Here is a 16,870-nt window from a genome sequence, read left to right as displayed (position 1 = left end):
TGCAATTAACCAGTTAATTGTACGATACCTGTAATGTGTAGAGGGGGGCTTAAAGACAAGTAAAAACTACTGTACACAGAGACCTTAGGAGGTTCTAGGCTCATCATCCAAAGCACTCTGCTTCCAGAACCTTGACTCTCCAACCTAGAAGAACGTGTAAGGAAATAAAATTCTACGTGGATTAAGATCCCAAGTACTAATTCATTCATATATGTGTTACTGTAAACAGAACCAAGTGATTTTATGGAGGGAACAGGATCTCCATACAGAAAAATACTTGACATCACATGAGACAAACACATGTTTTTACCTTCCAGCACTGATGCTTCGCATAGTATTCTCCTTGTGCAATCCATTCTTCTGGAGTTGAAGTTTTAACAAACATGCTATCATCTAAATCTAGAAAAGGGAGAAGAAGGATATTTTCAGATACCTGACAGACAATTATAAAGAGGATAGAGATAGATTATTCTGTGGCCATAGGGGACAGGACTAGGAGCAATGGCCTCAAGATGCAGTAGATGAAATTTAGGTTGGAGATTAGGAAGAACTTTCTGATTACGAGGGTGGCCAAGCACTGGAAAAGGCTAACTAGAGAGGTTGTAGCATCTCCATCTATGGAAATTTCAAGAGCAGGTTAGACCGACACTTGGCTGGAAGAGCCAAGTGTCGGTCAAATCTTAAGTGTCAGCCAAATCTTAAGGAAGAATACTTTTTGAGTTAGTGTTGTGGTATAAGAGAAAGTATTTAATGTATTTCAAAACTAATCATTATACTTCTCTCATATACCAAGCTGCCCTGATCTGTGCCCGTGCCAGTTGATAATATCAAGAGGTGGATGAGATTTTCCATTTTTATTAGCATTTAATGCTGATGATTTGTTTGGTTTCAGAATGCCTTTAAAATCTATACTTGCTACAACGATAAGAGCAACTTCACTGTCCCTTCATAATATATAGACTCTTTATGGCTGAGTTAAAAAAAATAACAAGTAAAACTGTCACTGGAATCAACAGAAGTTTGTAGATATAACAATTGAGTGAAACCAGCTAAGGACTTCATTCTTAATGTACATCATTTGAGGCAACACCTAAATCCAACCACTTTTTTCATGTTTTTTAAAAGCAAGCAAACCAAAAGAAAAGGAAATTTGTAGGGAATAAAAGAAAGAAGGGTTACCTCATTTAAAATAAACTATAGTAAAACACAGAATGACTTGTCTTGCCTTGAGGGTTTTTTTGTAAAATGTTTTGAGACAAGCTTTACCTTTGTTTTCATCTGTTTTGACAACTTGAACAAATTCTCTTCTGATGAAATACTTAAAAGCTGGATCCCGTTTATCTCGGTTTTCATCGAAGATCCACAAATTGACCCTGGCTCTTGTAATGGCAGTATACAACTGTTTCAATTCTCCATTAAGCATCTGGAGCACAGTGATTAAGACAATAAAATAAGTGATATAATCTAGAAATGCTATGACTTCACTGTAAACAGAAATCTGATGGGCACATTTAAGCCAATTAAGCACAGCATCTTAAGATAATTGACTAAATATTTTGCTACTATAAAATTGACAATTGGGTATGTAAAATGCAAGGAAGTGCAGTCACATATTGAAATGTATGTCCAGTTACTGCTACTGCAAAGCAGTAACCCACATGTACAAATGACCAATATTGTGTATAACCATTTAAATGTTAACACTTGCTTTTCTGCATACACATTCATGATGCAAATCAAATGTTACATGTCTTCCATAACTTTGAAAATAACCAGTGCTACAAGCCCGAACTACATTATGCCAATCATACATGAAAGTAACTTCATTGGTTTTTAGTGAAGCTACCTGGAATAGTATAATGGCGAATCACTACCTTGGTATTCATTAGTTTTTAAATGATAAACATGAGATCACTATATATGAACTCTACCAGCCCATGCATAATATATTCACACAAAAAACCAACAACCCCATAATCCTCCTTAAGTCAAAGCAAACTAAATTCTATATACAAACGAAAATTAATACTGGGGGAGAAGGGGGCAAAGAGGTGGGGGGCATACCTTAATAGCTAGCTTTGGGATTTTTGTATGAAAATATGAAATACTATGATCTTGACTAGAAATGTAATTTATTAGGATGCTCACTTAGATTTTACTAGCAACCTTCTTGAACTTTCAAACTGTTCTTCCAGTTTACTGTGCATTTCCTATCTCTAACGGATGCATTACTGAAGAATCAAAATATATCACCTTGTACATTTCTGCATTAAATGAAAGAGGCCCATTTTGAGTAGCAGCATTTTTCTCTAATGTTGTTTCAATCACTGGCTTGCTTTCTTCTGGTACAGGAGGAGGAGTAAAAGAAGAAATGATTTTCCACTCTTTGTAAGCCTAATTTTGAAAAACAAATAATTGAAGTTAGCTCTATCACCTTCTTAATCAGCGTCCATACACTTGTATGCACACAAATGAAGTAACTTCTCTTCCTACAGACATACACACCACTTGGAAGCTACTCTCAAGTTCCAAATTCTGCCTTATTAAAACAAGCTCATCCTAAATCTCATCCCAAGGGGAGAGAGAGCCAGGATGAAAAAGCAACAACAACAAATAGTTGCTCCCTTTGTTAGGGGAAATACAGAATTTGACTTACGGATGCTAAAGATCAGGAGTATGAATCTACTTTGTTATGCCGCATTAACTGTTTAAGTCAATGGAATGACTCTTGATTTACAACAGTTGAAAAAAAATGAAAGGAGGAAAGTTCTCCCAGACCAATGTATATTGGCAGACCTACTATTCAAAGTGCAAATCTACAATGTACCAGGTTCTAGCCTATGATACTGGTCCATTACAGCTCATATTGTATGAAAAAAAATTAAAAGCGAGAAAAATAAAGCATGCACTACACTCAGGAGGGGCAAGGAAACACCAGATGACTGCACTTGCCAGCGAGTCTCGAGTCTCACTTGGCAGTAGAAACGATTGTTTCCATAAGGAACAATATATCCTTCCTCAGCTGAATGGTCAGTCAGTCCAATGTTAGACCAAAAATACAAGATAGAAACTGTATAAAAACAGACTGAGCAAAACAGTACCTCCGAATCAGTGAAAAAGTTGTAAAGGAGGACATCATCAAATTCCAACCCCTTTGCTTCATAAACTGTTAGCACAAGAGCTAAACTGAGTTCCTCTGAAATCTTCTCCTTCGCCATTTCATTTGCCACCAATATCACCTGCCATAACATAAAATGTACTGGTAAAAGAACATGAAACTCTCAATATTAAAAAGAGACAAAAATATTCCTGCACAGGGAAAACATACAAGTTAGATACTGAACCACAAATGTTACTTAAGAAGCAGGCCATAGTAGATTTGAAATGTAGATTAAACTAGGCTAGCTCCATGGCGATTTCATTTCATTCCAGAAAACAGCTTGCTAACCTGGCTTCTGCCTATTAAAAGTAACACAACAGTAGTGTCCCACAAAATGATGAGAGAAAGGATTGGTAGAACAGAAGAGCAAGTCAGAATCAAGAAATAAGAGTAAAATGACAAGAAAGGAGTAAAAAATACCATGTTTTTTTAAAAGGCTTGGAGGCAGAAATAAGAAAGATTTTTAGTTTGTATAGTAAGACTTATCTGGGGCCATAAAAGCAACAGAAAGTTGCAGCCAGTCAGGGGTGGTACATTCAGCTACAAACCTAAAACTATCTATGAAACATGGTATTTCCAGGAGACACCGCCCGAGTCTAATATACCTAGAAAAAGCAAACCTGATGTGCTCCAAATTCAATTGGTTGAGTTTTCCTTTTGTTGCCTCTCAGTAAGATTGCCAGGTCACTAACACTGCAAGACTCTAAGACAATAGGCTTAGGACCATCAAAGAGGCCAGAGTCCCTGGGAAGACGATCAAAAGATTCTGGGAAATAGTACTGAAGCAAGTCAACCACCCCAGAGGCCAGACGCAGAATTCCTGCAAGGAATAAGAACATGCATTACAAATTGATCTCACACAAAAACATTTTAAAAATTGTTCAAGCTGCTGAATCAAGAAATGCCCAGGGAAAAGTTACCATTAGGGGTGAAAGCAGTCTTATAATGTATTTTAGGATACTTTAGGCTTAATTTGGAGCATCTCCGACTACTAGGCCAGCAGATATTAGAATGTAGGTTACAAAGACTGAAAAAACTGCTTTCTCCATCAAGAGGGAAGGCCAAGAACAAATAAAACAAAAAGCAAAAACAGAAGCAGGCTCACTGTTCCTTAGAATACAGAATTTTGGGGAAGTTGATGAAGGAGCAAGTTTCAGGCATAAATCCCCTTTTTTAAAAAAAAAAAAAAAACAGGAAAAAAAAAAAAGGAGTCATTCTAAGTCAAAGCAAAACATTCAATGATGACAAGATTTTCATAGAGGATGTCCAACCTGAGGCACCTGAAAAGGTCGTTTTCAGAAGATACGAGTATCTGGCTTCTGAAAAATCAGGGTCCTTTAAAATATGTCTCATGTTGGGCACCCAAGCATCCAATCACTAAGTCACTTTTGAAGTGGCCTTAAAATATATTTTGGTACTCTACCTGAATGAGATCTGTAGTTCTGATACAACTGATATATCCTTTTTGGTTTTCTTACACACTGTCTCATGTCAACCATGTTCTTGCTGGCATAGTGAAACAGTGACCTCAGATCACTAAAACGGAAGGAAACTCCTTTCATTATACTCTGTGCTGTGTCACCAGTCAGGAACATTGCATTAGGGTTGTTTGTGCATTTCATTAACACCGCTAGCTCGGCTTGAGTGAAGTCCTGAATTTCATCACCATAAAGCTCATGGATGGACCACGGTAGCTCTTCAAGCTTAGAAAGTCTTTGAGATAAATTATACAAGACATCTTCTTCATCAAAGTAACCTCTCTGCGATCTTATTTGCTGGTAAAGACAAAAGAGATGATAGATTTCACTCCGGTCTTCCTTGAAGTTCGGGGCTCTCTTCCGCCCTAGCTTTTTATACTCTTCTTCAGTAAGTTTACCATGAGAGCAGCTTAATGCTTCAAAAGACCCTTTCAAAAAAGATTTTATTTCTTTCCACACCAAGGCAGGATTATAGGAAGTTTTGCCTTTAACCATTTTTGGCCATATTTCATTAGCAAACACATCGTAAGTCACAAAGACTCGAGGATCTTTTTCTCTTGTTTGAGTTTCCATACCCTTTTCATCCTCAACATATTCTCCTTCAACATGACCATCTTCATCTTCATCTTGCCAATTTGGTATGATTAAATCTTCCTGAGTGGACCAGTCAACAATTGTTCTTTTAAGACTTCCATCCTCATTCCTAAGAAAAAATGGGTTAGGCATGGATGCATCCAGTAACAACAACAATTGCTTTGAAGTGACAAATAGTGGAAAATTTTCATCTTTAAGCTCTTGTAGCTTGTAAGTATTTGGCTCAGGTGGCTTGAAATGACTAGTTACTTTGGAAGATTTACTAAGTTCAACAAAGTTCCTCTGAACTTCTTGGCAAAGAACATGATTTTTTGTAACGAAAATCTGATGCAAGTGTTCGAGTTTGTCTAATTCTTCAATGCCTTGTTCTTCCTCCACTTCACAATCGCTCTCTGTAGAACAATGACTGTCTTCATTGTCTTGTTCATCAGCTAGACTCTCCACAGTTTTCATCTCAACTGACTCAGAGTCATCATCTACTTCTTGGTTTTCCTCCTCATCATCTTCCTCCCCCATGTTTGCTTCTTCAGATTCAAACTTTTGCCTCTGCCACTTTTGTCTAACCAACAGAGGGCCTTCTGCTATAGAAGCTCTTTCCCAGTAAGAATGAAATTTCTTCCAAAGCCTGTATAAGCAACAAGTAGTCTTTCCTGTGCCGCTCCGTCCAATTAAGATTATTGGTTCCATAGGTTTAGGATTGAGGTCAATCACTGCATACTCCAACTCACCGACTCTGAAAGGGTATTCAACAGCAGAATTCATATCATTTAAGATGTTAAGGGCCATGTTAGTACTGAAGCTGTGAAATTTCATTATATTGTATTCTGTTTCCACTGCGCTGGCTGGAGGGAAATATTCAGGTATGACAGGGTCTTTTGATTTTTCTGCCTCAATGTCTTCAACATAACAACGAGGAAACCGCTTTTGTGCTTTCATGTTAGAGGACTGCTGGGATTTATTTATACCCTTGAGTTTCTTCCTCAAGATGCAAGACAAGCCACGATTGTATGCAATACATGTTGTTTTTATAGCATGGTCAAGTTTGCAATGATCGAGAACAATGTCCCATATCCTTATGATTTCAGTGTAAATTCTCCCAGATTCCTCTAGAGGATGTTTTGACTGTTCCATTTCTATAATCTTTTCTGGAACCTCACTGCAACGGGGAGAAAAGTCTATTGCAAGCTCCCATAGCATCCTCGCCCCCTTGTTCAACTTTGCTTCATACAGCTGAATATCAGCTTTCAAATGTTTTAGCGGCTTTTGAAGGCTCTGCGTCCATTCTCCATTTCCAAGCTGCTGAATTACCATTATAATTTTCTTTTTCAAATAAGGAGGTACAGCTTTGCTGCCTAGCATCTTCAGCATTTCAGAAGTACATTCTATTTCCCAGGTCATATTATCAAAGTCCTGAATGTACATCTCAGTGTCCTGGATCTGCCCATTAGCTTCTGTTATTTCTTGTTCTTCTCTGGTAAGCATTTGCAAAGCAGATTTATCGTGCTCCTTCTCTGTACCTTCTTTGTCCAAGTGAACACTTTCTCCTTCGTACGGAGACAGTCTCTCACTTCCACAGATTTGTGGGGAATCAATGTTTTTCCCTTCAGTAGTTAGTATAGAAGATGGCTTTATTTGAGAATTTTCCTGGGCTGGGGTGTCACCCAATTCAAGTTTCTGTATTAAATCTGAGATTGCTTGCCCTAAATGATCTCTTAGAGTTAAGAGCTTAGTTACTCCAGTTTCTTGCTTTAGCTGAGTACCATCTATCTCTTCACAACTATTAGTACTTGAGCTTGTTTTTTCTAAACCATCGCATGAGTTGATGCTAGGTGACGATGCTCTTGAAGATGCAGATAAAGAATATGCTGTGTTTTTTGACTGTGATGTATTACAGACAGGATTGGGTTTAGGCATTTTAGCTGGCTGCCCTCCTGTGTCTTGTCGATACCTTTTCTTCTCCAATACAGCTGTATTCCAGGCACATAGCAGGGGGTTAGTTTTTTTTATTCTGTGCCTTGCATCTTTTCCTAATTTATTTTTTAAGTTCAAATTGATATCAAACTTTGCTAACAAAGTTATTATTTTCTTAACCTGCTTTGTCAAAACTTTCTGAAAAATAATATGCATCACTGTATTTCCATCTTTGTCTTGGATGTTTGGATTAAGGTGTGGAAAAGTGGATGGATCTGAACCATAGCAGTCTAGTAGATAGTTGAGGAAGCATAAACCAATCTCATCTGAAAGAAATAGACACCAAAATCACTAACTTTAATTTAGTTTCTCCCAGGAGGCAGAAACAGTTATATTTCCAATCTCTGTGCTACTATTAACTGAACATAAGTAACTTTAAAAATGCATTCAATGTAGTGGTTGATAGGCCAAGCAAGGGATGTTTACTGTTTAAACAGAAAAAAGACAAGACAGAACAGAGGCAGTATGCTGCTTGTTACATTCAACCACCACAACTACAACCCAGCTGTTTCCTTCTCCTAACTTTTGGGGAAAATAAGGCACAAGTCTTTGTGCTTCCTCAATTAACACTTTCCTTACACAATAGCCAATAAAAACACTAGTGTGATTTTTTGCAGATGCCTTTCAACCACATACTGACCAAAATCACATTACCAGCCAGAGGTTTAATGTTGGTAGATTTTGGTCACTATTACACTGAAGTAATTTCATTCATATTCAAAAAAGGTGATACTTCCTCAGCCATCCTTATCTTCACCAGAAAAAGTTACTTACTTGTCTTCCTGAGCAGGTGTAACAGATAGTCATTTGAACATACACATTTATTTCTGTACATTGTAAACAAATTACTCAGCATCACATTTAAACTGATTAAATTAAAAATTTCCACACGATTTAACAAAAACAAGGCTGGCTGAAGCAAAACCCTGTTTTTCTTTTGCCCTTGCTCAGGCAAAGCTCCTGTTGAAGTTACTAACACTATACTTAAGATCCTAAAAAAAGTAGGGCCAGAAGGGACCTTGTTTTTTTATGCAACACATAGTTAACTTGTGGAATTCATTACCACAGGAGGTGGCAGAGGCAGGTAGCATAGCCAGGTTCATAAAAGGACTACACTAATTCATGAACAGATCTATTAATAGCTGTTGAGCAGAACTGTTGGAGAGGTTTCTTTTAGGACTGTCAATTAAATTGCAGTTAATGTGCACAATTAAGGCAAGAACCAATTAACACATTCATTTTTTTAACTCATTAATTTTTTTCATGTGTTAATCTCACACATGGTTTTAGAGCCTGCACCTGGGCTGCCCTGCTCTGCTGCCATCACCAATGCCTCCAGGCCACCCAGTTGGGCAGCGGTGGCAGCGAAGAGGAGCTCCACTAAGCTGCAGCAGAAATGGGGTAAAAGGGAGGTACGCCCACAAAACTCACCCAAGGCCCTGAGCAGCACCAGGGGTTTGGAGAAGGTGGCACCGAGCTGTGGCAGGGCTAGTCTAGCACTCTTGGGCCCCACTGCTCGAGCTCGGGATGGGTTGGGGCTGCATGGGAGCTCCAGCAAGAACCACCTCTGGGTCCACAGGCCCCTGCGCATTCCCAGTTGGGGCCCCGCACAGCCCTGTGCCCTGCCCCCAGTGGAGGTAGCTGCTGCCAACCGGCAGGGGCAGGATTCCTGTAAAGTCACCACCTGCAGCCCCCACCCCATGCCGCACCACACACTCAGCCCCAGCCCAGTGCTGCCAGAGCCCAAGCCACTCCCAGCGCCACCACCATCGCCAAGCTGGGCAGAGCTGACGCTCTCCTCCCTGCGCCACCTGGGCTCCTGCTGGGATCCAGCAGGTCCAACGGCTTCATGCAGGTCCTGGCGGGAGCCTGGGAGGCATACAGAGAACGGCAGCTCTGGCCGGCATTGCAGCAGTGGTGGCACTGGGTGTGGCTCGAGCTCCAGTGGCACTAGGCTTGAGCTGGAGGTGTGGGAGATGGCTCCACAGGAAACCTGCCCCCACCCACCAGCAGCAGCTGCCTCCACAAGGGCTCAGGGCCACCATCACCACCACTCCCCAGGGCCTGGACCAGTGATGCATGAGGACCCACAGGCCCAGAGGCACTCATGCCAGAGCTCCCAGGTGGTCCCGACCTGCCCTGAGCCCAAGCCATGGGGCCCAAGGGTACCAGGCAGCCCCGCCATAGTGGTTCCAGGCGGGTCTCAGCAGGATACGAGCTCCAAGCAGCTGCAGCAGGAAGAGGGGGAATACCCATGCACCCACAACCCCCATCTGGGGCCTCAAGCAGCTGGGCTGGCAGTGCAGGAGGTTTGGGGAAGGTGGCACTGGGCTGTGGCAGGTTTGCCTGGCATTGTTGGCCCTGGGACAGGGTGGGACCTCCTGGGACCCAATGAGCAAATAAGTGGGGAAATGCGAGCTCCAGCTGGAGCAGAAGTCTCTAGCCCAGGCTGCCTGCAGCCGCCACTGCTGGGACAAAGGCAGAGTGAGCCCACCACCACTGGGGCCATGCTCAGGCAGGGGGCATGCCCCAGGCCTGGGACAGCTTCATGGAGACCCTGCTTAGACTGGGATGTGGGGGATCCTGATCCCCGGGCTCCAGACCCTCCCCCCTCCACCTCCACACACACACACACACACACACACACACACACACACACACACACACACACACACACACACACACACACACAGAGCCCACAACACCATAAAAAATTCGCCCCCCAACCATACACAATACCTGCATAATTTTGAGTTTTTCTGTGCATAATTTTGAATTATTCGCTGTGTGATTAAAATCGTAAGTAATTGCGACTAATTTTTTTAATTGTGCAACTAATCACAATCACATTTTAAGTTTGACAGCCCTAGTTTCTTTGGGCATCTCTAAACCAATAATGGTGGATCTCAGGGAGAGTAATTAATAGGGGATCGATCACCCTAGATCTATCCACTTCAATGCTCTCCCTATAAAGTATCTACTCCTGTCAGCTACTGGGGAGAGGATATGAGGCTAAATGCACTGACTTAGTATGGCATTTATGTTCTTTCAAGGTAAAGGTTTGGGGGGAGAAAAAAAAAACAAACAGTAAAAATACTTCAACATTAGCCCTAACACTTTCCCCAAAGTCAGAAGCCATGCTCCAGTTTAACATTTATTTTCCTCCTCCTATTCCTAACATTTTATTGGTTCCTATTTAGTGGCTTATTTTTCAGACATACAGGTAGGACCACAGAGCTTCTTCCCAAAGTCAATGGTCTCATGGACATTAGAAGTCTTACCTCTTTTGTCTAAACAGATGGAGACTGCAGCATGCAAAGGAGTATCACCTTCTTTAATGGAAACACTCCGAGAATCTGCACCACTGCTGAGAAGCAAATAAGCCAATTCAAAATCAGCATTTTTCAAGCACAATGTCAGTGGTTTTTCCTGGATGGTTCCAGGCCCCTCAGGTGAAGCTGGTGAAACAGAAAAAAATATTTACATTAAATCAGACAAATAGGTCTGTATACTATAAACAGGGTGAGCATATGTCCCAGTTTGGCCAAGACAGTCCTGGGTTTCGTAAGTGAGCCCCAGCCAATTAGAGAAAATTAAAACAGACATCCTGAAATCACAGGGGCATGAGGCACTGTTTGGCAAGAAGGTGGAGTGGTATGGTGCACCAGGCAAGCCCGCAGCAGTGCCATTGACTTCCTTAAAAGTAATATGGTTACCATAACTACAAAGGCTGCAAAAAAGAAAGGACATCAGCTTCAGATATTGAGTGGTTAATAGTTAAAAGCATAGGTTTAGTTTCAAAAGTTCATTACATGCGTCTGTCTCCGAGTATTATTAAGGTAATGCTAGTAACTGCATATCAATCTCTCTTTAAAACTGTATCAAGGGGGGGAAATAAAAAAAAAAGATTTTCCCTTAAATAATCTGAAGCCCAACAATTCTTTCAACCTCCCCCCCATCGAAAAAAGTGCAGGAGTAGAGTATGTAAAAAATAATAAAAAGAATGGAATTTCTTCCTTGCTTCTGACTTGCACAGAACTACAGTTAAACGAGCATATTTCCATTTACTTGTAGCTGAAACTACTCTCCTCTCCCCACCTTTGAAAAATATAAATTATTATAGTGTAGCAGTTGAAGAAAAATAAGCTTTAAATACAATTTTCAGACCTTTCAGGAGTCCGTTGCCAAGATGAAACATATTGTAGGATCATAGGAAAGTAGGTCTGGAAGGGACCTCACAAAATCATCTAAACAAGCCCACTGGTAAAGCCAGGATCATCCCTGACTAAACCAGCCCATCCAAGTGTCTGTCTAATCTGCTCTTGAAAATTTCAAGGGATGGAGACTTCTGTAGGTCATCTGTTCCAATGCCTGCACCAAAGTCAGTAGTTTCCTCCTAATGGTCAACCACAATTTCCTCAGCTGCAGTTTTGAGGCTGTTGCTCCTAGTCCTGTCCCATACAGCCACAAAGCAAAGGCCATCTCCATCCTCTCTACAATTGCCCTGAAGGTTTTTGAAGACTTATCAAATTCTCTTTCAGTCTTCTCTTCTCCAGACTAAAGAATCCTAGCTCATTCAGCCTCTCCTCAAGTCTTGCTTCCCAGACCTCTAATTATTTTGATGCTCACTGCTGGACTCTTAGCAATCTATGCATATTTTTCTTGAAGCAAGGGGTCCAAAAATGGACACAGTACTCTAGGTGAGGCCTCACCACTGCTGAATAGAGTGGAAGAATCACTTTTCTTGATTTGGAAGAGATGCTTTTGTTAATACAACTGAGTATGCTGGTGGCTTATTTTTTTCTTTTGCAACAAGACCACACTGTTGGCTGATATTCAGCTCATGGTCCACCATAACGCCCAAGTCCTTGTCTGCACTACTACAGTCTTACCAATCAGTCCCCAGTTTGGAATCATAAATGGCAATGGTTCCTCAACTCCACAGGGGGACCCACACGGCACTATTCCACCCTACTTTATCTACTGATCCTGACAGCTTCTTGGAGAAGGGACCTTGTTTTCATGTTTACTGGTAATCACCTATCACCCTATATAAAGCAATAGAAAACCTTCATGAAATAATCCATGGGCATCCTAAATGAGGCTAATTGTGCCAATTTACATTCAGAACAACATACATAAGCTTTTCACAGCTCTCCTTATCCAAGTGAAAACAGCGTATGGCTATTTCCTCTACAAAGGCATTTCAGTGGAGATTTTGCTCCCTTGCTCATGCTGAATATTAGCTTACCCTACAGGTAAGCTCTATCCATTTCAACACAAACATCATGCTCTAGAATCAAGCCTTTTATATACAGCTATTGCATTCACAGAAGGGCAGGAGAATCACAAAGTAGTATTTCTAAAAGATTTGTTACAGTCAACAAACTAAAGTTTTACATCTTCTAAGACATTTTAATATCTGTGAGTTTTCACCTCCTCTTTCTATCAGGCATCTTATGAGATGTACTCGTCGCTCATCCGCTCTGTCAAGCTGTTTGATAATGCTGCCAGTGTTGATGTCAGAAAGATCACAATTTTTGATGAGTCCACCTCCTGGGGACATTTTTCCACTGGCTTTCCCTGTTAGCAACAGCAAAACTTCATGCCACATTTGCTTTTCTAACAAGAGCTTTATGAAGCTGGTAGCACAAGCATGGTAGATGTCACAAACCATGTCTTCAGGAATTTCTACAAAGAAACAAAGGAAAAACAAAACAAAAATATTGACCAGTATAAACCAATTCCAGAATTATTAACCATTCAAAGTATATATAACTTCAACCTAGCATTAGTGTTCTGTATCCAATAGCCTAGAAAGCATGCATATAAACAAAAATCAGTAAAAGAAATCAATGTTACCTTAGGACCTGGATAGATGACACATTTGTAATGCTGTAATCAGCACTAAACCATTGTAAAAAAGTAGCACTAAGATTTCATAGACATTAGAGCTGGAAGGGACCTCGGAAGATCATCGAGTCCAGCCCCCTGCCCAAGGGCAGGAAGTCAGCTGGGGTCATAGGATCCCAGCAAGATAAGCATCCAGTTTGCTCTTGAAGGTGTTCAATGTAGGCGCTTGAACCACCTCTGGTGGCAGACTGTTCCAGACCTTGGGGGCTCGGACAGTAAAGAAATTCTTCCTTATGTCCAGCCTGAAACGGTCTCGTAGTAGTTTATGACCATTCGACCTAGTCGTCATCCCTTGGGGCACTCTGGTGAACAAACGTTCCCCCAGATACTGGTGGTCACCCCTGAGAAACTTATAGGTGGCCATCAGATCACCCCTGAGCCTGCGCTTTTCCAGGCTAAAGAGCCCCAGGGCTCTCAGCCTGTCATCGTAGGGTCTGCTTCCCTGACCTCTGATCATGCGCGTGGCTCTTCTCTGGACTCTCTCAAGCTTCTCCACATCCTTTTTGAATTGTGGAGCCCAAAACTGGACGCAGTACTCCAGCTGCGGCCTCACTAACGCCGAGTACAAGGGGAGAATGACGTCCTGGGATTTGCTTGAGAAGCATCTAAGGATGCAAGCAGCGTTTTGGTCACTTTACTAGCCACAGCATCGCACTGCAGGCTCATGTTCATCTTGTGGTCAATGATGACCCCCAAGTCTCTTTCTTGCATAGTGCTAGCCAACATAGCACTGCTGAGCCTATAAGGATGCTGTGGGTTTTTCTTCCCAAGGTGGAGAACCTTGCATTTATTGGCGTTGAACACCATCAGATTCTCGTTCGCCCACTTGCTGAGCCTGTCCAGGTCAGCCTGGATCACCTGCCTGTCTTCTGGTGTGGATGCTTTGCCCCAAAGTTTGGTGTCATCGGCGAACTTGGCCAGTCCGCTTCTGACTCCAGTGTCCACATCATTAATGAAGATGTTGAACAGTATGGGTCCAAGGACAGAGCCTTGGGGGACCCCACTGGTCACAGGACACCACGATGAGTGACTTCCATCAATTACTACCCTCTGGGTCCGACCCCGGAGCCAATTTTCCAGCCAGTGGATTGTGGAGGACCCAAGGCGACAACTGGCCAGTTTCTCCAAGAGACGATCATGGGAAACCAGATCGAAGGCTTTTTTGAAGTCAAGATATATGACATCAATCTCTTCTCCCTTGTCCAGGTGATAGGTCACCTGGTCGTAGAAGGAAATGAGATTGGTCAAGCAAGACCTACCCGCAACAAACCCGTGCTGGCTATCCCTTAAGATGTTGGAGTCGGCCAGTCTATTAAGGATGGCCTCTTTAATAAACTTTTCTAAGATCTTCCCCGGGATAGAAGTCAGGCTGATGGGCCTATAGTTAGCCGGATCCACTTTCCTCCCTTTCTTGAAGATAGGCACCACGTTGGCCTTCTTCCAGTCTTCGGGCACTACACCAGAGCGCCAAGAGTTTTCAAAGATCCATGCTAGAGGCTGGGCTATGATGCTCGCCAGCTCCTTGAGTAACCTAGGGTGAAGATTGTCAGGGCCGGCTGACTTGAAGGTATCCAGCTTCTCAAGATGTTCCTTCACGAAATCAGCATTAATGGAGGGTAGGGGATCATCCTCACCCGGACTTCCCTGTCCCGTAGCGGGCACGGGCGTCCCATGGGACTGATGAAAGACTGACGCAAAGTACCTATTTTAATAGGTTGGCTTTTTCCTGGGCGTCAGTTGTCAGTTGCCCCATCTGGTTCAGCAGGGGTCCAACGTTGCCCCTGCTTTTCCTCTGGCTCCCCATATATCTGAAAAAGGACTTTGCAAAAAGATGACGCAAAGCCCTATACTAGAGCCACTTCACCCAACCCAATGGAGAATTCCCCCCTGGATTACACCCAATTCCCTGTAAAGAATCAGAGTAAACCTATACTGGTGTAAGTTACATTGGCTTGTGTCATCAGTCTGTATTTATTCCATGATGGCAAACTGGCTATTATCTGCTATTATCTAGTGATGAGGCCAGTGATAAATAGCCACCTGTGCTGGGACATCTGATCCTCTGTCTGTTCCTGATCTTGATGTAATTACATTGGTATACATAATCAGGGTAAACTATACCAAGGGATGTATTCCTGGTCTTTAGGCAAGCAGCTAAGGGAGGCAGGTAAAAGATAAAAAAAAACCCAAACAAACCCGACCCCAACAAAACAAAAACCTTGGAGTGTCCTTAATTTACAATCAGATTCAAAACCTTCTCACAAAAAACCTGTTCACTTACTTCTCTGTTCCCCCACTTTTGGGAGAAAGCAGAGGAGGAACAGAGAATACTTCATGTAGACAGTGAACACAAATTCTCTAAAAAAGAGTTGAAGCACACTCGTAAAGCACTGCTGACAAGCCCATGGTGCTGCTGTCTGCCCTAGACTGCTTAAAAGGACCTCAGGTCTCACAAGTGCAGAATCTAAGATCCATTTCAAAATTACTAAATTCACAAGAATAAAAGAGCCACATTCTCCTATTTTCACTGCTCAGCTTCAACTGCTACATTCCTCTGGAACTGCATTATCACCTCCCTGTGCTTATGACATCCTCTCTCCTACTGGATTCCCAGCTTCTCCCACCAGAAAGTGTGACTGTACTAAAGCAATTCAACTTTTTTTATTACAGGCTCATTGCAACAACAGCATGGGGGTGCAACCTGCTGGCGTGTGCACCCTTTAGAAGTTCAGGTCACACTACACAAACCCCATGGGTAGCAGTGATTAGGTGCATGCTGTAGGAAAGTCAGGAATAGTCACTGCAGCATGCATAGCCTTGACTTCCCACTGCTCCCAGTTGGGTAGGAACCACCACTCTTTCCACATATCTGGTCAACAAGCTGTACTAGTTACTCATCCAGAGCCCAGATTGGGGATGTGTATTTTAATACAGTTCTACTCTGAAGAGCAATTCCAAACAAAATAGTAGCACATGATTCCACGCTTCTCATCTCTCAAACTGCAGATCAAATTTGCTGAGTTTATACAAGTAAAGATAGGACTTTAACTGACTGCCAGCTCAGAAAGCTCAATGGAGGATGTGAGCTGGGGGGGGCCAAAAGACAAAAACCCCTAGATGTGTGCTTTATACCTTAGGCACCAGCACTAGAAAGAGAATTTGGCCTGCAGAGCATTTACTCTATTTCGTCCAAGCAACCCATTGTTTTTCTCATCACTGCAACTGTCTCTGGAAGCCGAACTTCTTTATGAAATAGATAGGTACAAAATACATTTCAGCCTTTTTTCAGTTGTGTCGACTCTGCAATTCTAACCAAAGATAAGAGAAATGTACACTTATTTTTGTCATGGAAGTATGGAAAATACAACTCTTAATATCCTGCAATACACTGGAGGGCGGGGGTGTAAGACAACATTCATGCCGTCTCTTTTCAGAGAAAAGCTTGACTTGAATCTATCCACAAACTTTATTACTCTGGGCCATTCTGGAATTTGAAAGAGAACACAATCCCAGATTGATATTGACTACATTCCCTATTAAAAAACTAATAATCCAGTATCTATAAAAATGAAAGGACCAGTACCCTGAAGGCCTGAGTGACAGAAGAGAGTAAATGCTAAGGTGACAGACAATAGAACAAACAATACTTAAACTTTTCTGATCTTAATCAAAAGGCTTCCACGTTCATATAAATATATTTCAACATATTTTAGGAGTTTACAGTTAAACATTAGCAGAAATGTTGTGCTCCTCA

At 41.9% G+C, this 16,870-nt stretch overlaps 1 protein-coding gene across 2 annotated transcripts in view; it reads right to left on the bottom strand.

The window, feature by feature from the left end:
* The window catches only part of TRANK1 (tetratricopeptide repeat and ankyrin repeat containing 1), a 71,064-nt gene that overhangs the window by 18,282 nt on the left and 35,912 nt on the right, over positions 1 to 16,870 (bottom strand). For both annotated transcript variants that reach the window (XM_006271419.4, XM_014602567.3), the window contains 8 exons: positions 12,640 to 12,894; positions 10,485 to 10,661; positions 4,584 to 7,469; positions 3,781 to 3,980; positions 3,102 to 3,239; positions 2,254 to 2,394; positions 1,267 to 1,423; positions 311 to 399 (listed from right to left, as the gene is read on the bottom strand). In XM_006271419.4, the coding sequence (XP_006271481.2) occupies positions 311 to 399; positions 1,267 to 1,423; positions 2,254 to 2,394; positions 3,102 to 3,239; positions 3,781 to 3,980; positions 4,584 to 7,469; positions 10,485 to 10,661; positions 12,640 to 12,894 (4,043 nt within the window). The remainder of the gene's footprint in view (positions 1 to 310; positions 400 to 1,266; positions 1,424 to 2,253; positions 2,395 to 3,101; positions 3,240 to 3,780; positions 3,981 to 4,583; positions 7,470 to 10,484; positions 10,662 to 12,639; positions 12,895 to 16,870) is intronic.

Source organism: Alligator mississippiensis, chromosome 5, assembly GCF_030867095.1.
Source record: "Alligator mississippiensis isolate rAllMis1 chromosome 5, rAllMis1, whole genome shotgun sequence".
Classification (NCBI taxonomy): Eukaryota; Metazoa; Chordata; order Crocodylia; family Alligatoridae; genus Alligator; species Alligator mississippiensis.
This window is presented reverse-complemented; position numbering and strand designations above follow the sequence as displayed.